This window comes from Tamandua tetradactyla, chromosome 13, assembly GCF_023851605.1.
Source record: "Tamandua tetradactyla isolate mTamTet1 chromosome 13, mTamTet1.pri, whole genome shotgun sequence".
Taxonomy (NCBI): domain Eukaryota; kingdom Metazoa; phylum Chordata; class Mammalia; order Pilosa; family Myrmecophagidae; genus Tamandua; species Tamandua tetradactyla.
Window position 1 is genome coordinate 28,328,311 of NC_135339.1, and position 21,968 is coordinate 28,350,278.

Consider the following 21,968-nt stretch of genomic DNA (forward strand, 5'->3'; position numbering starts at 1 on the left):
AGGTTTATCCAGAATCTCTCATTAGGTAACCCAATATAACCTATGTGTACTTACCGTGGAGAATCTATTCCACTATCTCCTCCCATGCTATAATTTTCTGTTCCTTCTAAGTGACTGTGTATATGTTGGATATCTTGAGACAGCACTGGCATGTGTGAAGTGCTTAAAAGTTCTAAATTTTGTTTGAAGTGTTTTCTCATTTCCTGACTCTGGAAACCTTGACTCCAGCTAGCTGGTTTCTTTCCTGTTTCACCAACAGTCTCTTGCAGGGTTTCAACTTCAGAAGTGGCTTTTCTTGTGCAACAGTAATCAAATATAGTTCTATCAGCAGGTGCCAAAGTCTGTACACATTTAGCAACTCTCGGTTCTTCTTCATAATTAAAACTGAACTGGGTCCCTGAATTGAGGCCACAGCTTTCAGCAGAGAGATTTGGTTTCTGGCTTTCACCTGGATTAATGCTCAATCCAATGGGTGTGTTACATTCATTTCCTTTAAGTATTTGATGCTCGCACCTTTGTATTTTGCTGTTGTACTCAGTCATAGATCTTTCAGTCACCTCTTGTTTTCCTAACTTATTCCTCTTGCTTCCACCTGTAAAGGAATACTGAATGTGGCCAGGCAGGATTTGACGTAAGTCATTATCCTCAGAAAAGTCATCATCCTCTAGATACAACGAACTGCAGGCACCATCATCATCTTCCATTTCATTCTGATACAAAGCTTGATCATTATCAGAAAGTCTTTCATTTACCAGACTCACAGTTTCTGCATCCTGGACAAATGCCTTTCTCATCAGTTGTTCTTCTGAATCTGTGTTTTGCCTCTCAGGCTGCCTCAAATCTTGGTTTGTACCAGCTTGGTAGTCCAAAAGGCCAAGACTTTGAAACTTGTACATTGTTTTATCAACTAACCTGCCAGTAGAGGAAGGTTGATCTTGTGATGGCAGGATAAGCTGTGTTTCTTTTGTTTCCTCAAATTTGTCAAAGTCAGAGTGATTTTCCCTTAAGACTTCAGGGATTACCTTATTTTCTTCATCATATACATCATATCTCGACATACTTTCCTTAAAAGGACAGCACTGACTGTCAGTCTGCAAAACACTGTACGGAGGGCAATTTGAGAGGTGATCCCTGAAATCATCCCTAAAAGTTTTGACAGTAGAGTTTTTCATATAAATTGCTTCATTCAGTTTATCATTACGTTGTTTAGTATTTGACTGTTTGGCTTCAATGTCAAAGATTCTTGAAGAATCCAAAGACTTTGACCTTCGGAAAGTCCTTTCCTTTGTTTCAGTCTGACTGGGTTTCAGGTCACTGGTCTTTTGACTGTTGTGCCCTTTTGAGCTCCCTGGGTGAGGCAAACCCTGAAAAGGATTGCTGATTCGCTTTTTGTAAATCAGATGGGAACCTAGGACTATTGGATTCTCCTCACCAAGTGGTTTCTGATCTACTGCTTCATGTGGGCTTTTAAATCTGGGGGTGGGCTGGGTAGCAAGAAGCTTGGGCTGTTTCTTCTGTCTAATGCTTCCTGGCTTAGGCTCACTTCCCTGACCCCTGCCTGAGTGTCTATCCCTATGAGAATGACTCCGCCTGTGAGGCTTTGCTGACTGCCTTTTCTTAACTCCCACTTTTAAAGGATATTTGTGCCTGGCTGTTAGCATATCAGTGGAAGTGCCCTGGCTATTATATTGTTTCTGCTCTTCATACTTTTGCATTAGAACAGTGTGTTTGATTAAGTTGTCAACAGTCAGAATAGGGTTGATTCGTTTTATTATCGCATGTTCAATATCTCGAGGGATATTGTCCAAGTTATCTTCATCTCGGACAGGCCATTCTTCAGGTGGGAACTGGGCAGAGAAATTGCTGTGTTCTGTTTTGGGCTTCTCCTTTCTAGAGATACTGCGCCAGAAGAAACTAAAGCCAAACTTCTTGGCTTTTTCTCTTTCTTTTGTGTACAGTAAAGGTTTCAAGCTACCACAGACATAATTTTCCTCAGCTACTGGAACAACCTGATTCTGAACCAAAGGTGGGGATTCCCAAAGACTTTTCTGGCCCTTTCTGGTTACTCCTGCAGCAGGTGGTGGTTCTTGTACAGCCTGAGTGCACACATCAGTAAAACACTGGCACGACTGACAGTGGGAAATAGGGGCAGCATTTTTTTCTGCTAACTCTGCACAGTTCTCCATGCTCACCAAATAAGTAATGGCAGTTGGCATTGAGGGGCTTTCGCCTGCTAGGACTTTCTTATTTTCTTTGGCGGTTGTATTTGTAATGAAGTAAGTTTGAGGAGTAACTATGAAGTATCCTTCTCCAGTGTGATAAATCTTCCTTTCTTTAATCAGAATTCCCAAAGTTGTATAGAGAATATCTTGAGATGGAATTGCAATGCCTAAAACAAACAAGTGTTTTACAGATTGCTTTTCAATAAGAAACATTTTAATAAATGAATTCAGTAACTTAAAAATGACCACACATTTGCTGGATGAACCCACAGCTGATTGTAACATAATATATACAACTAAAATGCCAAAGAAATATTAATAACACTCAATTTAACTGACTATTAAACACTCATAATTTAACTGAATATTAGGAATATTATTTAAATTTAGATGAAGAAATATGGCTAGGTTAATGGTTAAGTAGAGGAAAAATATGAATTCAGTCAAAATACAAACATTAAGTTATGCAAACCAATTATAAATTTAAAATGTGCCTGAGACAAGCATTCTTGGTGAGCAACATGGGATTTTTAAAAACCAGCCTCATAGCTTATAATCTTCATGAGAATTTAAAGAGAAAATGATAATCAGTCTTGGTTAGGTAAGGGTAAATTAGCTAACATCTGGATATGATGGTTTTTCAAGTTGGGAAACAAAGTAATTTTAAAAGAAACTCCCTTTTCCAAATAGCAGGGTTAAAAATCCTTTATGAAAACAATGTTTAAAATGTTTGTTTAAGGAGAACACTGGAAGAAAATATGTTAATATTTGTTTTATTTGGGAAATGAACATATTCATTTTATAACAGGAAGAAATAAAAAATACTCTTCCACATTCACACAATAGAACAGCATGTAGCTATTAAAAGAATGAGATAGGTCAATATAATGTTGATAAAGATCTCCAAGATGCATTTTTAAGTTAAAAAGAAAAGATTCGGAAAGCATATAGAATGATCCAATTTATGTTATAAACACACAATTTATGAAAGTAATCATTAAAAACCATAAACAGTAGCAGTTGTCACTTCAGGGAAGTAGGAATGGAGGAATGGGGGTGGGGAAAAAAAGCTGAACTTTTCTTTTTCACATTGCACCCCTCTACATAGAGTGGGATTTGTTTGCTGACATATGCATATTTTGAAAAAGCTTATCTGGAAAGTAAAAGAAGTACCCTTATCAAAGTTGTTGACATGGGCCTTTTTCTGGCAGGATTCTGACATTAAGTTCTAGAGAAGAAGAAAAAATAGGACATCAGCTGGTCTATTTATGGGTTTAAGATTATTTATAAATAGAAGCCAAACACATGCAATAAACTGCTAATAAAAACTTTTTACTGTACCTGGATAGTGTTTCACTAAATGCTCCAATAGTGATTCCTGTGTTACTGTAATCTGAGCTGCATTCATGTCAGATATAGCACAGCAAAGAACTTCAGATAAAGGTATAAACTGAGATTGAGTTATTAGATTCATTTGCACTGGAAAGACATCACCTAAATTGGAAATAAAAAAAACAGAAGGGTGATGGTAGCAGAACTTTGTGACTGTAAATATAACACCACTGAATTGTATACTTAAAAATGGCTAAGATGGAAAATTTTGTGTTATGTATGTTACAATAAATTTTTTTAAAAGATGATAAATTTAATATAAAATATTTGGAATAAGTGATCAAGAATAAAGACTAAATAGCAGGTGGAATTGCTCCCTTTGCATCAGTATCTCCTGTCACTCAGAATCTGATAATATGACTTGTAGAATGATAGAGACTATGTAAGAAAAAGGTTAACAGTCCTTTGTTTTAAGATGCTCACAATATCTAATTTTCTTTACATGCTAGAGATATTGTGCCTTCCATATGTAAGACACCAAGTCCCATCAGAGTTCAGGAGGTTGAACAATGTCTATATGGCAGTTCACATCTTTCACAGCATTAGCTATCTGGGATAATAGAGATGAGATTATTCCTTTAGTTGAAATTGAAGAACTTACGTATAGAATGCTCAAATAATTATCACAAGGTCTAAACAGGAAGTAAAGTGACAGAAATAGGTCATCTGACTCCAGTATTTCCACAATTCCACACTTCGCTCATTGAGATAATCAGGAAGGTTTGAAAAAGGAAAGGGAAGAAGTGTATATTGATCAGCAAGAAGGCAAAGAGCAAAACCATGGAAGGAAGAAAGCATAAAGCATATAAAGACATGGCTAGGGCTATTCTGGCTGAATAATTTAAGGGCTATAAAGGACCAATGTGAAAGATAAAGCTGGAATTGTAAGTTGGGTCATATTATCTTTCCTCCTTGCCAATTTATTTAATATTCTTAACCTGCCATTACTCAAGTTGAGTTTTAGAATCAGCTGGACATCCAAAGGAGCTCCTCAATCAGTTGGAAATGAAGGACTGCAATTCAAGAGAGAAAACTGGAAATCAAATAATGAATAGAGATGTGATCTGAAGCTAATAAGTAGAACAAATTCTTTAATAGAAGAGTAAAGAAGAGAGTCATGGTACACTTAACTAAGGGGCTATCTCTATTTAGAGGTTAGTAGGAACAGGAATCCACAATAGAAGGTATGATAATGAGGATAGGAGGATGAGAACTAAGAGTAGGAGAAAAAAGAATTCTGAAATGCATAGCCAATCAACAGTGTCAAATGCTTGAAAGAGATCAAAAAGGCTGAGAAAGGAGAAAAAAAGGTCATTGTATTTCTTGATTGAAAGGTGATCACTGGTACCTTTCAAAGGAACTATTTAAAGTAAAAGAGAAGACAAATTAAATGTGAGGTTAACAGGAAGGGAATTGGTGAGAAAAAAGTGATGGTAATAGGGTCATTTTTCTAGAGCAGGGTTTTTCAATTTAGGCATTTTTGATACTTTCCTAAAACTGGTAAAATCAAAATCTGTAAAAGCAAAGTCAAACCAAGAAGACTGGTCACCCTAGTGAGATCGTTTTTTTGTTATAGGGGCTATCCTGTGCATTGTACGATGTTTTGTAGCATACGTGGCCTCGACTCACTAAATGCCAGTAGCATCCCACACAGATGTGACAATGAAAAATGTCTCCAGACATTGTCAAATGCCCCCGTGGGGCAAAACTGCCCCAACTGAAAACCACTGTTCTGGATAGTTTGAGAAATGTGATTATAAGAAAAAAAGAGAGAGAATATAACCAGAAAGGAGTAAGATCAAGTGAAAGTGAATGTGTGTACACGTGAGTTTCTTAAAAGAAGATCTCCGCATCTTTGGATGTAAAAAGGAAGGGTTTAGGGGAGATGGAAATAATCCTGGTACAGAGATCAGTAAGACCGCAAGATCCTAGAGGAGGTGAAAAGGAAAATATATCAAAGGCAGAGACAGAAGAACTAACTTAGAAAGGAGGAAGATATTACTTTATTTGAGACTTGAGAAAATAGAGGTGACTGAAAGCCAGGAATCTACTATTGAGGAAAAGAAGGAAAAAAATATTTGCACAGCAGGTTGTCTGATCTCTGTAAACTGAGAGAGAAAGAAGTTGGGGGCACGGGGCGGGGGGGAGGGGGGGCGAGGGCATAGTGACTCAGGAGGCAGAATTCTCGCCTGCCATGCTAGAGACCCAAGTTCGATTCCCAGTGCCTGCCCATACCAAAAAAAAAGAAAGAACGAAGTCGGGAATGGAGAGGAAGAAAAAATGGGAATGAGCGGATGGAGGGTGGTAAGTGGATTTGAGGACCTATCCTTGTTGGTGTGAACTAGGAAAAAAAAAAAGAATGAGGAGATTACAGAAGAGCCCTGAGTTTCAAGGTGATTTAAGTGGCTTCTGGAGGATGAGGTAGTAATCTGGAATGGAAAAGGAGGAGAGCCAGGGAGGCCAGCAGTGCTTCTTAAACTTTAATGTGCATATGAGAATCACCAGGGGATCTTGCAAATGTGCAGATTCTGATTCAGAAGATCTGGGGCGGAGCCCATGATTCTGTATTTCTAACAACCTCCCAGGTGATGGCCATGCCACGGGTTTGAGCACCACTCTTTGAGTGGTATGAGGCTAGGGTGTTAATGACAGCAACTTTAAAGTTGCTCCTTATTCAACAAATAAGCATAGCTCCAAGCTGGTGAGGACTCAAGAATGGTCAGAAGGGAGTTAACTGCAGGGCAGTTAACTCTATCATTGTCAAGAAGCCAGTACACTGCTCTGGTTGTTGTGGGAGAAGGAAAGTGGCAGAGATAAGGAAGGACTGAAGGGTTATGGTCAAAGTTGGTAAGTGGTCAATGATACTTCTTATTGTATCTTCATGAAAATAAAGGACTTCTATAAGGAATTTGATAAGCAGCTTGCAGTTACACATCATGTTAGTCTGTTCCATAGCTGTCTTAAGCTTCTCTATCTGGCAGTCTGGGACATCTCATACCTTTCTGCTTCTACAGCCTACGGAAGTATTTGTGTTGTGGCTATTCCATTCAATTACCTTAGGAGGTCTTTATCAGTCTGAGGAACTAGGATGAATGGCTAATCAATTAATTAACATTTCAAAGTGTAGTGCTGAGAAAATATTCTGAGAATCACTGTCCAAGTGTGACATTAATTTACCTAAAACTCAAAATCCTCCTTGAAACTTTACCTCTGAACTAAGCATAATAATAATAAGCCTCTGTCCCTAGTCTCATCTCCTCTTTGCACTTCTTTTTTTCGCTCCACATCTAAGATTTACTTTCTTCTCTTTCATTGCCTCCTTAACCAGATAAAATACAAAATTAGAATACAATTTTAAGTACTTTCATGCTTCTTTACTATAAACTTCATATGCTTCATTTAAAATAGGCGACTTTAAACTTCTTTCTTACCTACCCGTCAAATAACTGTAAACAACTTTTTTTCTTCTGTGTGATCTTGGATTAGCTGTCCCCACTCCCCTACTCCATGAGAACTAGAAACCCTTAATTTTAAAAAGGGGGGGAAACAGTCTCCTCTCCTTGCATGACAAAAGCTAGAGTATTGGGGAAGAGGTAGAAGGTAAAAACCTATTAATATAAAGGCTTTGTTCTAACCCATTCAAGCTTTAGGTCACCCCTTCCCTAAATTTTGTCACTTTGAACCCTCAGGAAGAACAGATTGGGAAGACACTGGAAGGAAAGAGATGGCACGTCTGCTGCCTCTGCTGTCCCTACTGCCCTCACCTGCCAGTGGCTGCCCCCTTTCTGGGCAAGTGTAACAAGCACAGCAAAGAATACATTATTTGGGTCTCCACTACGTCTTCGGGCTAGAACTAAGGCAGTCCATTCTCTAATCCAATCTTTAAGCTTATTTTCTCTTTTTATAAGAAAATTTAACTAAAAATAGATTTTTCAGGAGGCTGGGAGAGGGGTACATGGAACGTTCCTGAATATTTCTTTGCAACCTCCTGTGGATCTGTAATTATTTCAAAATAAATGTTAAAGAACGGATTTCTTCAGAAAGCACAACTTTTAAATAGCAACAGAAATGTATGAAAAACAGGATTTTCTTCTTACATTTAAAAAATTCCAATGGCTTTAAAGAGCCCCAAAACACTGCTCGCCAAATTCAGAGATACTCTTGGGAAATTTATTTACAATTCCTACCATAGTATGGGGATGTATATCTTAAAAGAGTAAATGAATCTTTTATACAAGTAAGGCTAATTGCCTTTTTTCTTCTTAAAATTAATATAACTATATGGAAACTGCATTTTAGAGAACACGTTAAATCACATTTAAACTTTGCTTTGAGTTCTCTCTAGACAAAAAGCCTAGATGTCTCAGTATATTTCCTTCACAGCCGTTGCTAATAAATGTCCTTCATGTGCATAAATCATCACCAGTTTTCTTTGTGGAGGACAGCAGAGTAAACCTGGGCTTGGGAACATTTGTGACAGATGCAGGAATCATTGCCAAGCTGCAGGCAATCTGTTTCAGTTACTCTTGCATCCCTTTGGTGTTTAGAATGCAATAGTTCTTACACTTTCCCACCAAACATTAACTTTTTCTGCAGAAGATCCCACTTATAAAAATAACACAAGCAGAGAAGACCAGCACTTTGGCTTTATTCTTAACTATTACAGAGTAATTGAAGACCACCTTAAATCGAGGCCTGCTGAAGATCTTTGACCCTTGAGCCAGAGCAGGGATCATCAGCAGGGATTAGAGTGCTAAGAAGAGGCTGTGGGCCAGAGATGAAACAGTTTAGAACAGTGTTCCCTCTGTTTACCTAGTCCTGTACTCTTGGGTGCTGTAGAAATGGAAAAAGCGTTTGGGCTGGAAGACTGGTTTCACAAAAAATACCAACAGTGTAGAACCACATACATTGCGGCCACTTTTGTCCTATATTTAATGCTGCCTTTTCTGCAAAGGACTTTCAGGGAGTGGGGTGGGGGTTAATTTACTGGCATCTTTCTGTAATCCAAAAGGATTTAGTGTATAATTTTGTTTTTAATTTCCAAATTATGATGAAAGCAAATTATGACTTTTAAAACAATTATTCTTTAAAAGTACACTTTTTTGTGAAAAAACAAAAACAATGCAAGGAAATTAAATGTCGCTGGTGGATGCCCAATCAGCAAATGAAACTTTTTTATCAAGAGCTGATGGCACCCAGTAAAAGTCCAAAGCAGCGAGTAGCCAAGTTCCCTTCCATGTCCTCCAGTTGGTCCGGAAGGTCTGGGCACCGCCTAGACGGCGACCCGGCCTGACGCGCAGAGTTGGCGGCACCCTGCGCCGCGAGTGGGTGGTGTCATGAGGCACCTACCCTACTTCTCCCGTGGCCAGTTGGTGCGGGGCTTCTGTCACGGCTCTAAGCAGCTGGGCATCCCTACTGCTAACTTTTCTGAACAAGTAGTCAATAATCTTCCAACTGATCTTATCCACTGACATTTATTATAGATGGGCCAGGGTTGGAAGTAGAAATGTCCATAAGATGGTGGTGAGTCTAGGATGGAACCCATACTACAAGAATATGAAAAAGTCCATGGAAACTCACATCATACATACCTTCAAAGAGGACTTCTATGGGGAAATGCTCAAGGTGGCCATCATTGGCTACCTCCGACCAGAAAAGAACTTTGATTCTTCAGAATCACTTATTTCAGCAATTCAAGGTGATACTGAAGAAGCTAAGAAACAACTAGCATTAACAGAACACTTGAAAGTAAAAGAAGACAATTTCTTCCAGGTTCCTAATAGCAAAATAATGAATGGCCACTGCTGAGAAAACATCTTATTTATTCATTAACTGTCTTCATGTATTTCACTGCTCATAACCACACAGTCTCATGTTGGTGATATTTTAAAAATCATTTTCCTGTAGCTGTGAATTAGTTTAAACGGTAAATGTAATTACTATATTTGTGCTTCGGCTGTTAAATTAAAACCCATCATGCCACAGTAATAACGATTTCATTAAAAAAAAAAAAAAAAAGACAAGAAAAAAATAGTCCAAGGCAAGCTCCCTGTAGTTTGCAATCCTACAAATGTGACAAGAATCAATCAGTCTCTAGTAAGATGGACATAAATTCACATAACCTCAAGCCATTAGCCAATAGGGGCAGATGACTGGGGAAGTATGGCTTGCTCCTGGAGCTGGTGACAATAGTTCAACAATAAGCCTGTGCAATCCAAGATTTCATCAAAATTCGGAGGAAAAGGAAGTGGTTTCTTTATATGAGGACACAAAAACCCCTTCCATGTGACTCGGATGGAACACCTTTAGAAGAATATTCTATCTTGGCAGTTTTGTATCAGCAAAGTAATGTGCCTGGAAGAGCCATTTCCTGGCTGAAGCAGCAGATAAGAATATCACGTCCCAGTGTAAATAAAATATAAGGAGGTACATCCACGGCAAATATGGACATGGCAAAACTGCCTTTCACCAGACCGAGAGAGGCAGCTGGAGTGGTCCAATCAAATGCTTCCCACAGCCTGTGATACTTCAGAAATCTTCAAAAAGGGAAACTGGACCCCTAAAATTTGCCAGCTACTATCAGTTAGAAGCTTCAGTAAAATTAAAACAAACCTAAATTTTGTACTCTTCTACTGAGAGAGTTGGTGTCAACAAACTGGCCTGTCCAGTTAGGTTCTATTCCCCAGGGTTGATGGGTGTTCTAGTTTGCTAGCTGCCAGAATGCAATATACCAGAGACAGGATGGCTTTTAAAAAGGGGAAATTTAATAAGTTGCTAGTTTACAGTTCTCAGGCCGAGAAAATATCCCAATTAAAACAAGTCTATAGAAATGTCCAATCTAAGGCATCCAGGGAAAGATACCTTGGTTCAAGAAGGCCAATGCAGTTCACGGTTTCTTTCTCAAATGGAAGGGCACATGGCGAACACAGTCAGAGTTTCTCTCTCAGCTGGAAAGGCACATGGCAAACACGGCATCATCTGCTAGCTTTCTCTCCTGGCTTCTGGTTTCATGAAGCTCCCCAGGAGGCCTTTTCCTTCTTCATATCCAAAGGTCCTTGGCTCGTGGACTCTCTGCTTTGTGGTGCTGCTCTTTCTGAATCTCCCATTCTCCAAAACGTTTCCCCTTTTATAGGACTCCAATAAACCAATCAAGACCCACCCAATTGGGTGGGGACATGTCGTCCCCTAATCCAGTTTAACAACCATTCTTGACTAAATCACATCATCCAGGGAGATGATCTGATTACAGTTTCAAATATACAGTATTGAATAGGGATTATTCTACTTTTATGAAATGGGATTTTGATTAAAACATGGCTTTTCTAGGGGGCATACATCCTTTTAAACCAGCACAGTGGGTATGGGGAGCACAAGCCAACAGAAGTGTGACAGTCATCATTCCTTGCGCCCTGAGTGAAGGTGTGAGACAGGGCAGCAAATAGTGTAGTCACCACATATCTTGAAGGTGATCATCAATGAGTTTAAGGTGAGGTTTGGTATCACAACCATTTAGAGGAAATGCAGCCAGACACAAAGAAAGCTTCTGACCTCAGGTCACCAAGTGAGAAAAGGTAGAACCAAAATCAAGTCACAGTCGGCCTAGCCTAACCTAAGTCTGTCTGGCTCTATCCACTGAGAAAACCCTTCAAGTAAAAACAGTTTTATTAAAATTTGAATGTGTTTATTTTGATACCTGAATGTTCTAGTAAAATTTCAGGGACAAAATTAAAGTTTTACATTAAAAAATCTATACTTAAGGGCAAAAATTAACTTTCATGTTTATATTTACATTTATCTTACATCGTTTAGACACCTAAACAAATTCTAAGAGGTCAATTTAAATTCTGACATTTTAATTTAGGGCACCTGAATTTGATTTGAAAGTACACAAGAGACCATGCCACCAAATATACAAAGCAAAGGAAGGAAGGATTTCTTTGGAAGGCATATACATCAGAACTTTTTTGTGTCATACTAAAACATGAATTTCCTATAGGTCAAATTCTAGGCAAGGCTAATTGTAGCATTACTTATTTCGTATTTAAAACACAAAATTTTCTCTACCATAAAAATATCAGTCCCTATACAAGTGCAGTTATAGACTCTGTGCTAAGCAGCCTGCCAGAAATTCATGCATTATTGAATTTCAAATGGTTTAACTGAGCACTCAAACGTGGCTAATTACCCGGACACAAGAAATCTGAGACCGTCTTTTTGGGCGCCAGTATTGAATCACACTGTGGGAAAGGTATCTCTTATGTGCATTAGAGATGACAATAGAGTACGGATAAAACAGCCTGCAAATACACTCAAGTTTAATAATTTAAAAATTTGTTAAAAAACAATTTTTTGTTCTACGTAATCCAAGAACCTTTCCTGATTTTACCTGTACTTTTTAACAGTACAAAATTTTCACCAAATTTTAACATAAAAATTATTCCTCCACTTTTTAAAATGAAAGTATTTTGTAACAATGTGCTCCTCGTCAGAGACAAGATGCTATGCCAACATTTCCATGTGTTAAGTAATTAGAACTACTATAACTTCAAATAGGTTCAGAAAATCAAACAAAATGGAAACAAAAAGGTTTCAAGCCATTAAAACCGAACCCTTTGCCATGTCCCGCTTTTATGTTAGTAAAGTAAACGTGCTCTTCATATCTAGAAACAAAGAAGTACCAAGACTCAGAAGCTGCCTATGGATCTAAGGGTACTCAGGTTATCTACTATAGAAGCTGAAATTCTTTGTAAAGCACAGTAAGGTTTATTTTGGACTCCTAGACAAATGGTTCCCTTCTGGGAAATGCTCTCTGTTGAAAAGTTAAAGGTTTCCCTTAGAAGCCTGTATTGTTCAAACAGTGGGTATCCTTAGTGTTATCTTCCTTAAAAACCTCACGTCAGCCTGTCAGGATGCATGGTATATCCTCTAATATCAACTATTAGTTGAATTACAGAGGGCCTGGACTAATTACGACAGACACCCCACTATCTGGTTGTTAGATAGCACATGGATACAGGAGAGAAGACACAAGAGGTGGCCCTGTATTGGAGTTTTTTAACTTTTTTTATGCTGTATGGTTGGGGTCCTATCTCATTCTTTTTCCATGTAACTATCCCATTATTGCAGGACCATTTGCTGATTTTTTTTTTTTTTTAGAAGTGCATGGGCCGGGAATTGAACCTGGGTCTCCCGCAACGCAGGCGAGAATTCTACCACTGAACAACACTTGCACCCCCTATGTTGGTGTCTTTTTACATTATTAAAACTCATTCAGACTTAGCCCCCAAAGCCTTCAGATCCTCAGTGCCCTAAACTCTTTTCCCTTCAAGGATTTAACTTTGTTATGTTAATATGACTTTTTTTCTGATTGCCAAAATAAATTATCACAAAATTTCTGGCTTAAAACAACCAAAAAAACAGTCTCCAGAAATCAGAAGTCCAGAATCAGTCCACTGATCAGAAGTCAGTGGGCGTGAGTGGTTCCTCACTCTGGGTCTCAGGGAGCTGAAATTGGAGGCTCTGGGGGAGAAGTGGTTTTCAGGCTTATTCAGGTTTATAGCAGAATTCAGTTCCTTGTGGTTGTAGGGCTGAGAACCCATTTCCTTGCTGGGTGTCAGATGGAAGCCTCTCTCAGCAACTCAAAGCCACTTTAAGGATTCCTTGTCACATTGCCCCCTTCAATTTCAAAGCCAGGGTCCTTCTCACTTGGATTTTTCTCTGACTTCCCCTTCTATCACATTTCTTCTGCTTCCAGCTAGAGAAAATTCTCTTTTAAGGGCTCATGTGAATAGACTGGACCCACCTAGATAATCCAGAACAATCTTCCTAATTTAAGGTCCATAGCCTAATTACATCTGCAAAGTCCTTTTTGCCATGGAAGGGAAAATAGTAACAAGTTCCAAAGATTAGGATATGGACACCTTTAGAGGCTCATTCTGCCTACCATTACACCAGGTGTAAGGGATAGGAGCAAGGAAGACTTGAGAGAGGGTCAGGTTGTAAACCACTCCAATCCCTAAATCTCCCTAAAAGTGGCTATGCAGGAGAACATCATTTCTCTGCCCTCCAGGGAAGCCCAAGACAGACTTGACATGGCCTCCCTCCCAAGGTTCTGGAAGCCACAAAGGCACACAGTGCACGTCAGCTCGCATCTCTGCTCAGCGTCATGGTACTGAACATAAAACACCACTGTGGAAAACTGGGGGAAAACCCAATGCCAAGTTTCTTTGTGGTTTGGATTCTAGACAAATAAAAGTTCCCTGTAGATGAGTCCTGGCACTGTGGGATTAACAATGCCATCCTGACCAAAAGGGGGAAAAAAGTATAACTAATAAAGTATCAGTGGCTGAGAGAATTCAAACAGAGTCGAGAGGCTACTCTGGAGGTTACTCTTCTACAAGCTTCAGTTAGACACTGTTACCTATCATAACTTGCCAAACCCCAACCAAAACCATTCCTGCCAATCTTAAAGAACACCTAGGGCATTATATAAGATTCTATAAAGGTTCCATGTGCTAGGGTGACTCTTTAAAACCTACAACCTCCAGATGGGTCCCTGGACCAGGTAAGTCCTGAAATGCAGAGGGGCCAGCATCTCCAGAACATCAACTAGTTCCATCCCCCTATTCCATATTACTGACAGCCCCTTCCACATGAAAAAGTTAGAATGGGCAAAGCCCAAATACCCCTAAAGTGTGGGAGAAAGATCAAAGGTGATGGTGGAGTTATACAGAGAAGGTTGAGTTTAACAAATGAGTATGAGTGCTGAATCATTATACTGATATTTCTTTTAGCCTCCAGTATCTTAGAGCAGCTAGAAGTAAAAACCTAAAATTGTGGAATTGTAACCCATACCAAACTCTGAAATCTATTCTACAACTAATTGTTGTGATGTACTTTGAAATTTATTGCTTTTTTTGTATATATATTATTTTTCACAAAAAGAAAAAAAGAGAAGGAGGAGTATAACAGAGAAGACAGGATTTAACAAATGAGTATGACTGCTGAGTCATTATATTGATATTTCTGTTGGTCTTCAGTGTCTTGGAGCAGCTAGAAAAGAAAAAAACAAAAAATCGTGGAACTGTAACCCATACCAAACTTTCAAATCTGCTCTATAACTACTTATTAAAATGTACTTGGAAATGTATTGCTTTTTTGTATATGTTATCTTTCACAATAAAAAAAAAAGTTCTCTATAATAAAAAGGCTGACCTTAACATCCATATGGTCCTCACATATGAGCATTATACTCGGGGTGGAGATGGGGAGGAGAGGATGGGGGTTCCAATCCAGGTTCTGCTATGTGGCCCCAAAGCAAGCCAACTCTTTTCTCTAGGTCTTGTTTCCCTTGTTTATAAATGTGGGACTAAGGTAGATCAGCATTTCTCAAAATGTGTTCTGTGAAATAGCCATTGTATGAAATGCTCTGCAAGTAAAAGGGTGCCAAGGCCAAACGTTTGAGAAATGTTATTTTGAGTTAGAGTGGAATTTTTAAAGACTCTGAGAACTTCTGTAACAAATAATCTAGCTATTTAATCCAATGTTTCCCAATCGTATTTGACAAGACACCCCTTTTTTCCAAGTAATATTATTATCCAGCTGGGACTTCCCTCCATTCAAACTGGGCTGTCCCTAAATAGTCCATACTTTCCCTCCTCAAGGACCTTGTCCCTGTTTTCTCCACCTAAAACACTCTTCCCCACACCTGAGTGTTTCCTCCTAAAACTTTCTTCCCCACATCTGAGTGTTTCCAGTGTCAGTGTCACCCGACACTGAAGATTGGTTCAAATCCAATTGGCTTAATTTATGATCCTCCCATGAATTATTCTCTAATCTCATCAGCTAGAAATATATTCTTCCTCACAAGCACCATTTAAGAAATATTTAACAGGTACCTACCACGGTTTAGCATTAGATACTCATAGTGCACTGCTATTATAATACTATGGTCACATAATCACTCATCACCCAGCAAATATTTGAGTACCTACTACTACTATATGCCAGTTACCGGGGATACAACATTGAATAGAACATGGTCCATGCCCTCATGGGGCTCAGATTCAAGTGGAAGGAAAAGCAGTGGTTGGCAGCAATTGCAACCCAATATTCAGGCTATATTTGGTAAGAATGGGACTGGGTATTCCTGGGTCCCCTGCCTGGTGGCATCCCCAAAAGTCTGTGGATGCCTGGGCAAGATCTTCATGAGGAAGAAGAGCCAGACTTGTCCTTGGGGCCTTGGGATACCTAAGGCAGCCCAGGGCTATAAAGGGAGCCCTGGAGTTGGTCAGGCAGATCTAAGCTCAAATCCTCTACTTCCACTACCTGACTCTGTGTCCTCTTTGAGTATTAATTGGTGCCCTCAACTACTCAATGTGAATAACTGTATTTGGCTTACAGGTTACTGTGGGAAACATCCAACAGCGCCTGGAATAAGGCTTGGCATGTCAGTTCTTCGATTAGTATTAGCGGTCTTTAAATTTTCTATCCAAAATTAGGGATGTTAAACTTAGTCATCCTTTGTTCCCAGCTATTATCAGTACTTCCAAGTTGCTCGTGTAGGGCACTGCTTAGGTCATGGATAAATTTTTTTTGCCAATCCTGTCTTTTCTTTTCCCAACACCCAGAACCTATTTGACCAGACTCTTCTAGCATCATAACCCTCTCTCACCTGGGAGAAAACAGTAACGTTAGTAAAGCCTCTTGCTAGCCCTACTTTGTTTTTGAGAGGCATATCTCAGCACTATGTCCTATTCAGCAATATTTTATTGTGGCCCCTTAAGATAGATAATGTAGATTGGTTCATTCAACACACATTCACCTTTTCCTCTGCCTTCCTCTAATGTGGATGCAGGAAAGCTTAATACTCATTTCAGGCTCACTTACAACTAACAGACTTGACATAATTGTGATCAATGAGATAAAGGCAGAGAGCTGCTGGGAAAGAAGGCTCACAAGAAAAAAAGCCCTTCCTTCACCTTTTCCTCTTTCATCTTTGACTCTTTCCTTCTGCCTGGGTCTTGAAGAGGATACAGCACTCTTGTGACCATGAGGTGACAAGCATGATGTCAAAAGGTCATCTACTAAGGAAGGCAAAGCAGAAAGAAAGAATGACAGAGCCCAAGACTCTGAAGGCCTTGCTGAACCCCTGTGCATACCCCACATTGCCTACCTTCAAACTTATGTGAGACAACTCTACCTCTCTTTTGTCCAAGCTATTTTTAGAGGGTAACAAAAATATATCCATAATCAAAATACCTGATCAACGACATTCAAAATTTGTTGCTTCCTCATAGTTTCTGCGTTGGGTAAAATGTTTGTCTTGCCAAGAGCATGATTAAGGATTCTGGATTTTACATCCCTAAGGATGATGTTTTCCAGTGCCTTAATTGCTGTCAAGCTGAATGCCACACTGATGGATATTTACAGACAAGGGGTCAGGGCTCCTGCTGCATTACCCATATCATGTCAAGTATGGGCCATTCCATGAGAAGAGCAAGATGCAGAAGCTTTATTAAAATTGAAAATTTTAACTGCTTGAGGAAATACATACTAAAAAGGTTACAATAGGTACTATCCTCTGGATGGGGAAGGATTTCCTTATTGCATGTAGAAATCACAGAAGGGAATATAAGACCTGTCACAGCCGTTAACAGAAGCTCCCTCTCAAAATGGGTATCTACAGTTACAGCCCTGAGAACAGGATGTCTTTCTATTTCTCCAAAAAGGAAGTCTTGTGAAATGCAGTCAGTAAATCAATACTACCACTAACATTAATGCAGGATTAATTTGGGATTTAGACAGGCAAATAATAACTCCCCACTTATATTTCAAGGATAGGTAATCTCTTCCATTTGCTGAAGAAATTTGCCTTCGGTACTAAAAGAGCCTGAATCTACCCCAGGCCCCAGGTCTCCGTGGCTGGGTCTGGGTGATGGTAAATTAAGTGCAGCAGAGGCCTTCCTGCTCAATGAGGATTGGGCTCTGTGATAATGAGACTGAGAAAGCTCCACTCTGCTCATGAATAAGGCACACAATACTGTCATTTGCCCCAGACTATGCACATTCATGTATACTTTATCAAAAGCATCACCAAAAGCCTTGCCTGCTTCTCTTCTACAGTTGGAAGCAGGAGTGACGCGACCTGGCATAATGCACAAAACATGCCCCAGAATCTAGAAAGGCTTAGCCAAGCCTGCAGGTGCTTCCCTGTGCAGGGCCACTCTGCTCAGTCAGCCATCCTCTGTCCTGGCCCCCGAAATGTTCTTGCTCCAATGTGGAGGGCATCACTGCATTTTTGCATTAGTGGTCTCTCTCACTTCCCAGACTCTGTCTGCCATGCTCCAACTATTAGACTCTTTTGGCCTCCTGAAATATTAACTTCTAGAAGACAAAAGCCACCCTGGGGTAATAATCCACATAAATGTAGTTTTACTGAAACGCATTTCTAAGCTGTTAGAACATTTAAAGACATAAACTTTTCAATTTTAAAACTGAAGTTCCTTTTCTTTAGCACAGAAGTAAAGCTTCCTTTTACACCTGGGTACGTGACCACCTCAGCAGGACTTTAGAATATGTTCACAAGGAACTCACCTTAAAAATCACATGTAAAATTCACAACTCCTGAGAAATCTTAACAGAGACTGCAGGTATTACTTAAGATCAGTGGCTCTGATCTTTTCATGCGAGGGTCATCTGATCACTGCTTCTAGGAGCTAACCATCCATTTCAGACTAAGCTATCCTTACCGGACCAAGGATCCAGGCAGCCAGAACGTTGCCTCGGATTAAATTCCGGTAGAAAGAGCGTGATTTCATGCTCAGGATGTTGTGAGTGTATCCGGGCAGAAACTGCAGGGTCCATCTGCAGAAATTATGTGACCTCTTCCTTCGCCTTCCAGACAGACAAGGACCCTCACCCACTCAAAACAAACACACATTCTCTCTCCCCCTGTCTCTTTAGGGTGTTTCAGTCCAGAAAAGGACTTCTAACATATCTCGTAAATACACTTGCTTCCTAGCTTATTGCTTCTCCAGCTCCTTCCTCCTCCTTTTCAGGCATTTAAGACTAGCATTCTGCATTTACTCACAAAATATCCCTTTTCTCAAGTACCCCAAACACAGTACTCATGCTCCCAGCACTCCCAAAGTTTTCTCAACTCCTCCTCACTTCACCAAGCTTCTCGTCTCAGCTGCCTATGCCCCTTCCCTGCACCACCTCAGGCTTTGTCCCGGCAGCCCAAGGCATGGGGCCTTTTAAGAGAGCAAAAACAATCTTTGCGAGCCAGAAAACTGCGCATGAGTGACATGCACTCGTCCTGCTTCCAGCGTTGCTCAATGGAGAAAATCATTAGCAAAGAAGCAGAATCTTTAACTTTACAGAACTGAGACTTTCCAAATAAATTTTGCTGAAAACTTGGGATCAAAGGCTAAGAGCAAACCTTGGTTCGTTAACAGATAGTGAAACTAAATAGATAGAGAACTCTAGAGAGATTTCCCTAACTCCAGAGTTTATATTTCCAATGAAAACAAGGTCAACGACCTTAGAGATGCTCTACCTTGTGAAAAATAAAGATACCAGGACTTGCCTGGAGAGAGTTATTTATATCTTAAAGGGTTAAAGTGAGAAACCAGGATGCTTTCCATCCTGCCTACGAGCAGCAAATGTTGTTCTCTCTCCTTCTGAAAAGAAAGGGAAGCAGTTGTCTCTCTCTCCCATATGTAAGCAGAGAAAATCCATTTTTCTCTGTCCCTTGCCTGTGGAATATCTGACCATTCATGTTGGAGATTTTTCTGTGTGGCTTTTGTCACATTGCCCCAGGAGTAAACATCAGAAAAAGGGTACCAAGGCAGTTTTAATTTTCTCACAATATTACTTTATTATTTTTGTATAAATAATAACTAATCTGTCTCTGATCTAAAATACCCCATGTATACATTCAGAATAAAATTAATAAAGATGAATATTAAAAACTCAACAATTACAGCGACAAAGCTGACGGGATCCTATTTGTCACATGGACAGATGACAAATGAGATAGATGAAAGCCCTGCATCAGCTTTAGAGAATTTGAGGACTATCCATGGGAACCAGCGACAGACCTGTTGAAAGGACTGGGAAGTTTGTTAGCCAGGTATCAGGACCTCGGGTTGAAAAATGCAGCCTGAATGGCACTTTTGGATTTTGCTCTCTCCTCCAGGTGGGAGGGGAAGGGGTCTAGAAATACCAAATGTGGGCTTTGAGTGGGCCCAGAGAAGTTGATGCCACTTTCTATGCAGTGAGAGGAGAGAGAGTGAATTGGCTGCCACTGACGGAGCAACTTCATAAGGACTGCAGAGCTAAGGGGCTCCATGCTACAGGGAAAGGGGTCTGTTTTACCAGTCTTGAAGACACTTCTCTACTATCATCTATTCCTTAGTTCTCATTCTACTTAGGCTGGTTTTTCTGTCTCAGAAATCCCTTTACAGTGGGAGAAAAGAAAAAAGGAATTAGAGAAAATGCCGTCTCCCTGTGGCTATTTATATTTATACAAATGATGTATTTGTGCAAAACTTTGCAATGGAGGGGGGGAGAGTCTAGAAATGGCTTTGCTTTGTTTTCTATACTACCGTATACACCAATGTATTACAGAAACTGATTTGAATGTTCTATACTTATTCCATACTGATCAGGGAAAGCTGCAAAGAGAAGTGGTAGTGGGACTCCCTTATTTTTTTACCACCAGTGGGTGGGATGGATGCCTTTTAACTTCTGGGGTTCCAACAGCCAAGGAAAAATCTGCTGGTTTCTTACCATCCAAATGGATGCCTGAAATCTTATTAGACTCTATAAGTGCGGGAGTCAGAACAAGTGGAAGATTTTTGCTATGATGTCTGCCTAAGGAAAGCATGCCAGTAGAGCATTAAAAGGGAAGCAGTTTCCAGACTGAAGTATATTTCGGGAGGTTCTGACGTGGTTACTAGATCCATGCCTTTTTGAAAAGCAACTTTTAAGCTTGCTAATGAGCTTTTGTGGAATCAGATGTGCCCATTTTGGGGGGTGGGTCAACTCACTGACAGGTGAAAAGAGCTTTAGAAAAAAACCTGCAAGAAAGACCTTGTTTGCCAGGCAGCAACTCAGTTTTGCAGGAGAAACAGGTAATTATCTCCTTCTGCTGCCTGAAGAAAGGGAAGCTGCTGGCTTTTTGGGCAGGGGGATAGGGCAGGGAAAAGGGGATATCCTACATTTACAAGTGTTTTCCTTCAATTACCTGTGCCTTGCTTACCAATGCGTTTTATGGTTTTCAGCTCTGTTAAGTTGAAAACAGATGTGGTCAACCTGCTCCAAGAGCTGAACTTCACTCCAAGACTGTTGAAAAGACACCCCTCTGTGGGGTCATGAGCTGTGGAAATGGATGATGAATTCTGGTGGAAATATCTGGTTTACAAACAGGCTGTTCTCTGATGAGACCACTGCTAACTGAACTCAACTCGTTCCTAGCTCAATTCCTGATGAAAGCTGCAAGGTTGGGGCAGAGACAAATATTGAGAGGCATGGCCCCTCTGCCCACTCCTGGCAGAGGGAATCAGATGGGACTCTGGAATCCTCTCAGAGAGATCTCATAGCTATTGGCTTTTTGTGTTTGGCCCTTCTAATCTTCTTTTTTTTTTCTTTTTCTTTTTTTTTTTGCAGTCCGACAATTTGTGCCTTTCCTGGTTCTGACAGAGGGCCCTAGGGTATCAGCTCTTAAAACTCTACTCACTGCCTTTTTTTTTTTTTAGTACAAACACCTGAGTAGGCTGTTTGACTATTTGAAGCAGCTGTCACCAAATAAGGCTGATCTTTCTAGGCTTCTCTCTAGACAGGGATTGGGTGGGTTAAGTATAAAGGGATTTCGAAATTTTTTAAAATTCAGAATTCTGCCTTGACCATGCTCTTGGTTTGGGATTCCTATCAGCAATCCCAGATCAGTATAGATTCAGATTTGACACTGTTTAAGTTGTATGAAAATGTTCCCTAAAAGTCTTCCTGTCTCTCTTGCACCCAACTCTTTCTCAATGAAAGGTCAGGGGAAAACGAGAGCATGAACAAAAAAGAAAGTGAAGTTACAGTTAGAGAAATGGAAAAAATTCATTTTGTAATAATAGAGGGAAAGCAAAACCACAGCATCAGAGAAGGGAAAGTTTAAGGTCCCCTACCCCTCAGGGGTGGAGGGTGGGATGTTGTTAATGGTCTTTCTTTTTCAGAATCAGCTCCTGGAACTCTCCTCCTAGAAGGAAAACATCCATGCTGCACTCCCAACCTGCTTGTCCTGTGCCCCTTTTCCTAAATGTTTTCCCTGCTGCTATGAGTGCTTTGGAGTCAAACTGACTG

At 40.0% G+C, this 21,968-nt stretch overlaps 1 protein-coding gene and 1 pseudogene across 1 annotated transcript in view; one reads left to right on the forward strand and one right to left on the reverse strand.

Annotated features, from left to right (window-relative positions):
* Nucleotides 1–21,968, reverse strand: part of STOX1 (storkhead box 1) — a 59,072-nt gene that overhangs the window by 5,377 nt on the left and 31,727 nt on the right. The window contains exons 2-3 of the mRNA XM_077125082.1: nt 3,564–3,716; nt 55–2,389 (exon numbers count right to left, since the gene is read on the reverse strand). Coding sequence (XP_076981197.1) covers nt 55–2,389; nt 3,564–3,716 — 2,488 coding nt within the window. The remainder of the gene's footprint in view (nt 1–54; nt 2,390–3,563; nt 3,717–21,968) is intronic.
* Nucleotides 5,808–20,894, forward strand: LOC143653804 (riboflavin kinase pseudogene; annotated as a pseudogene).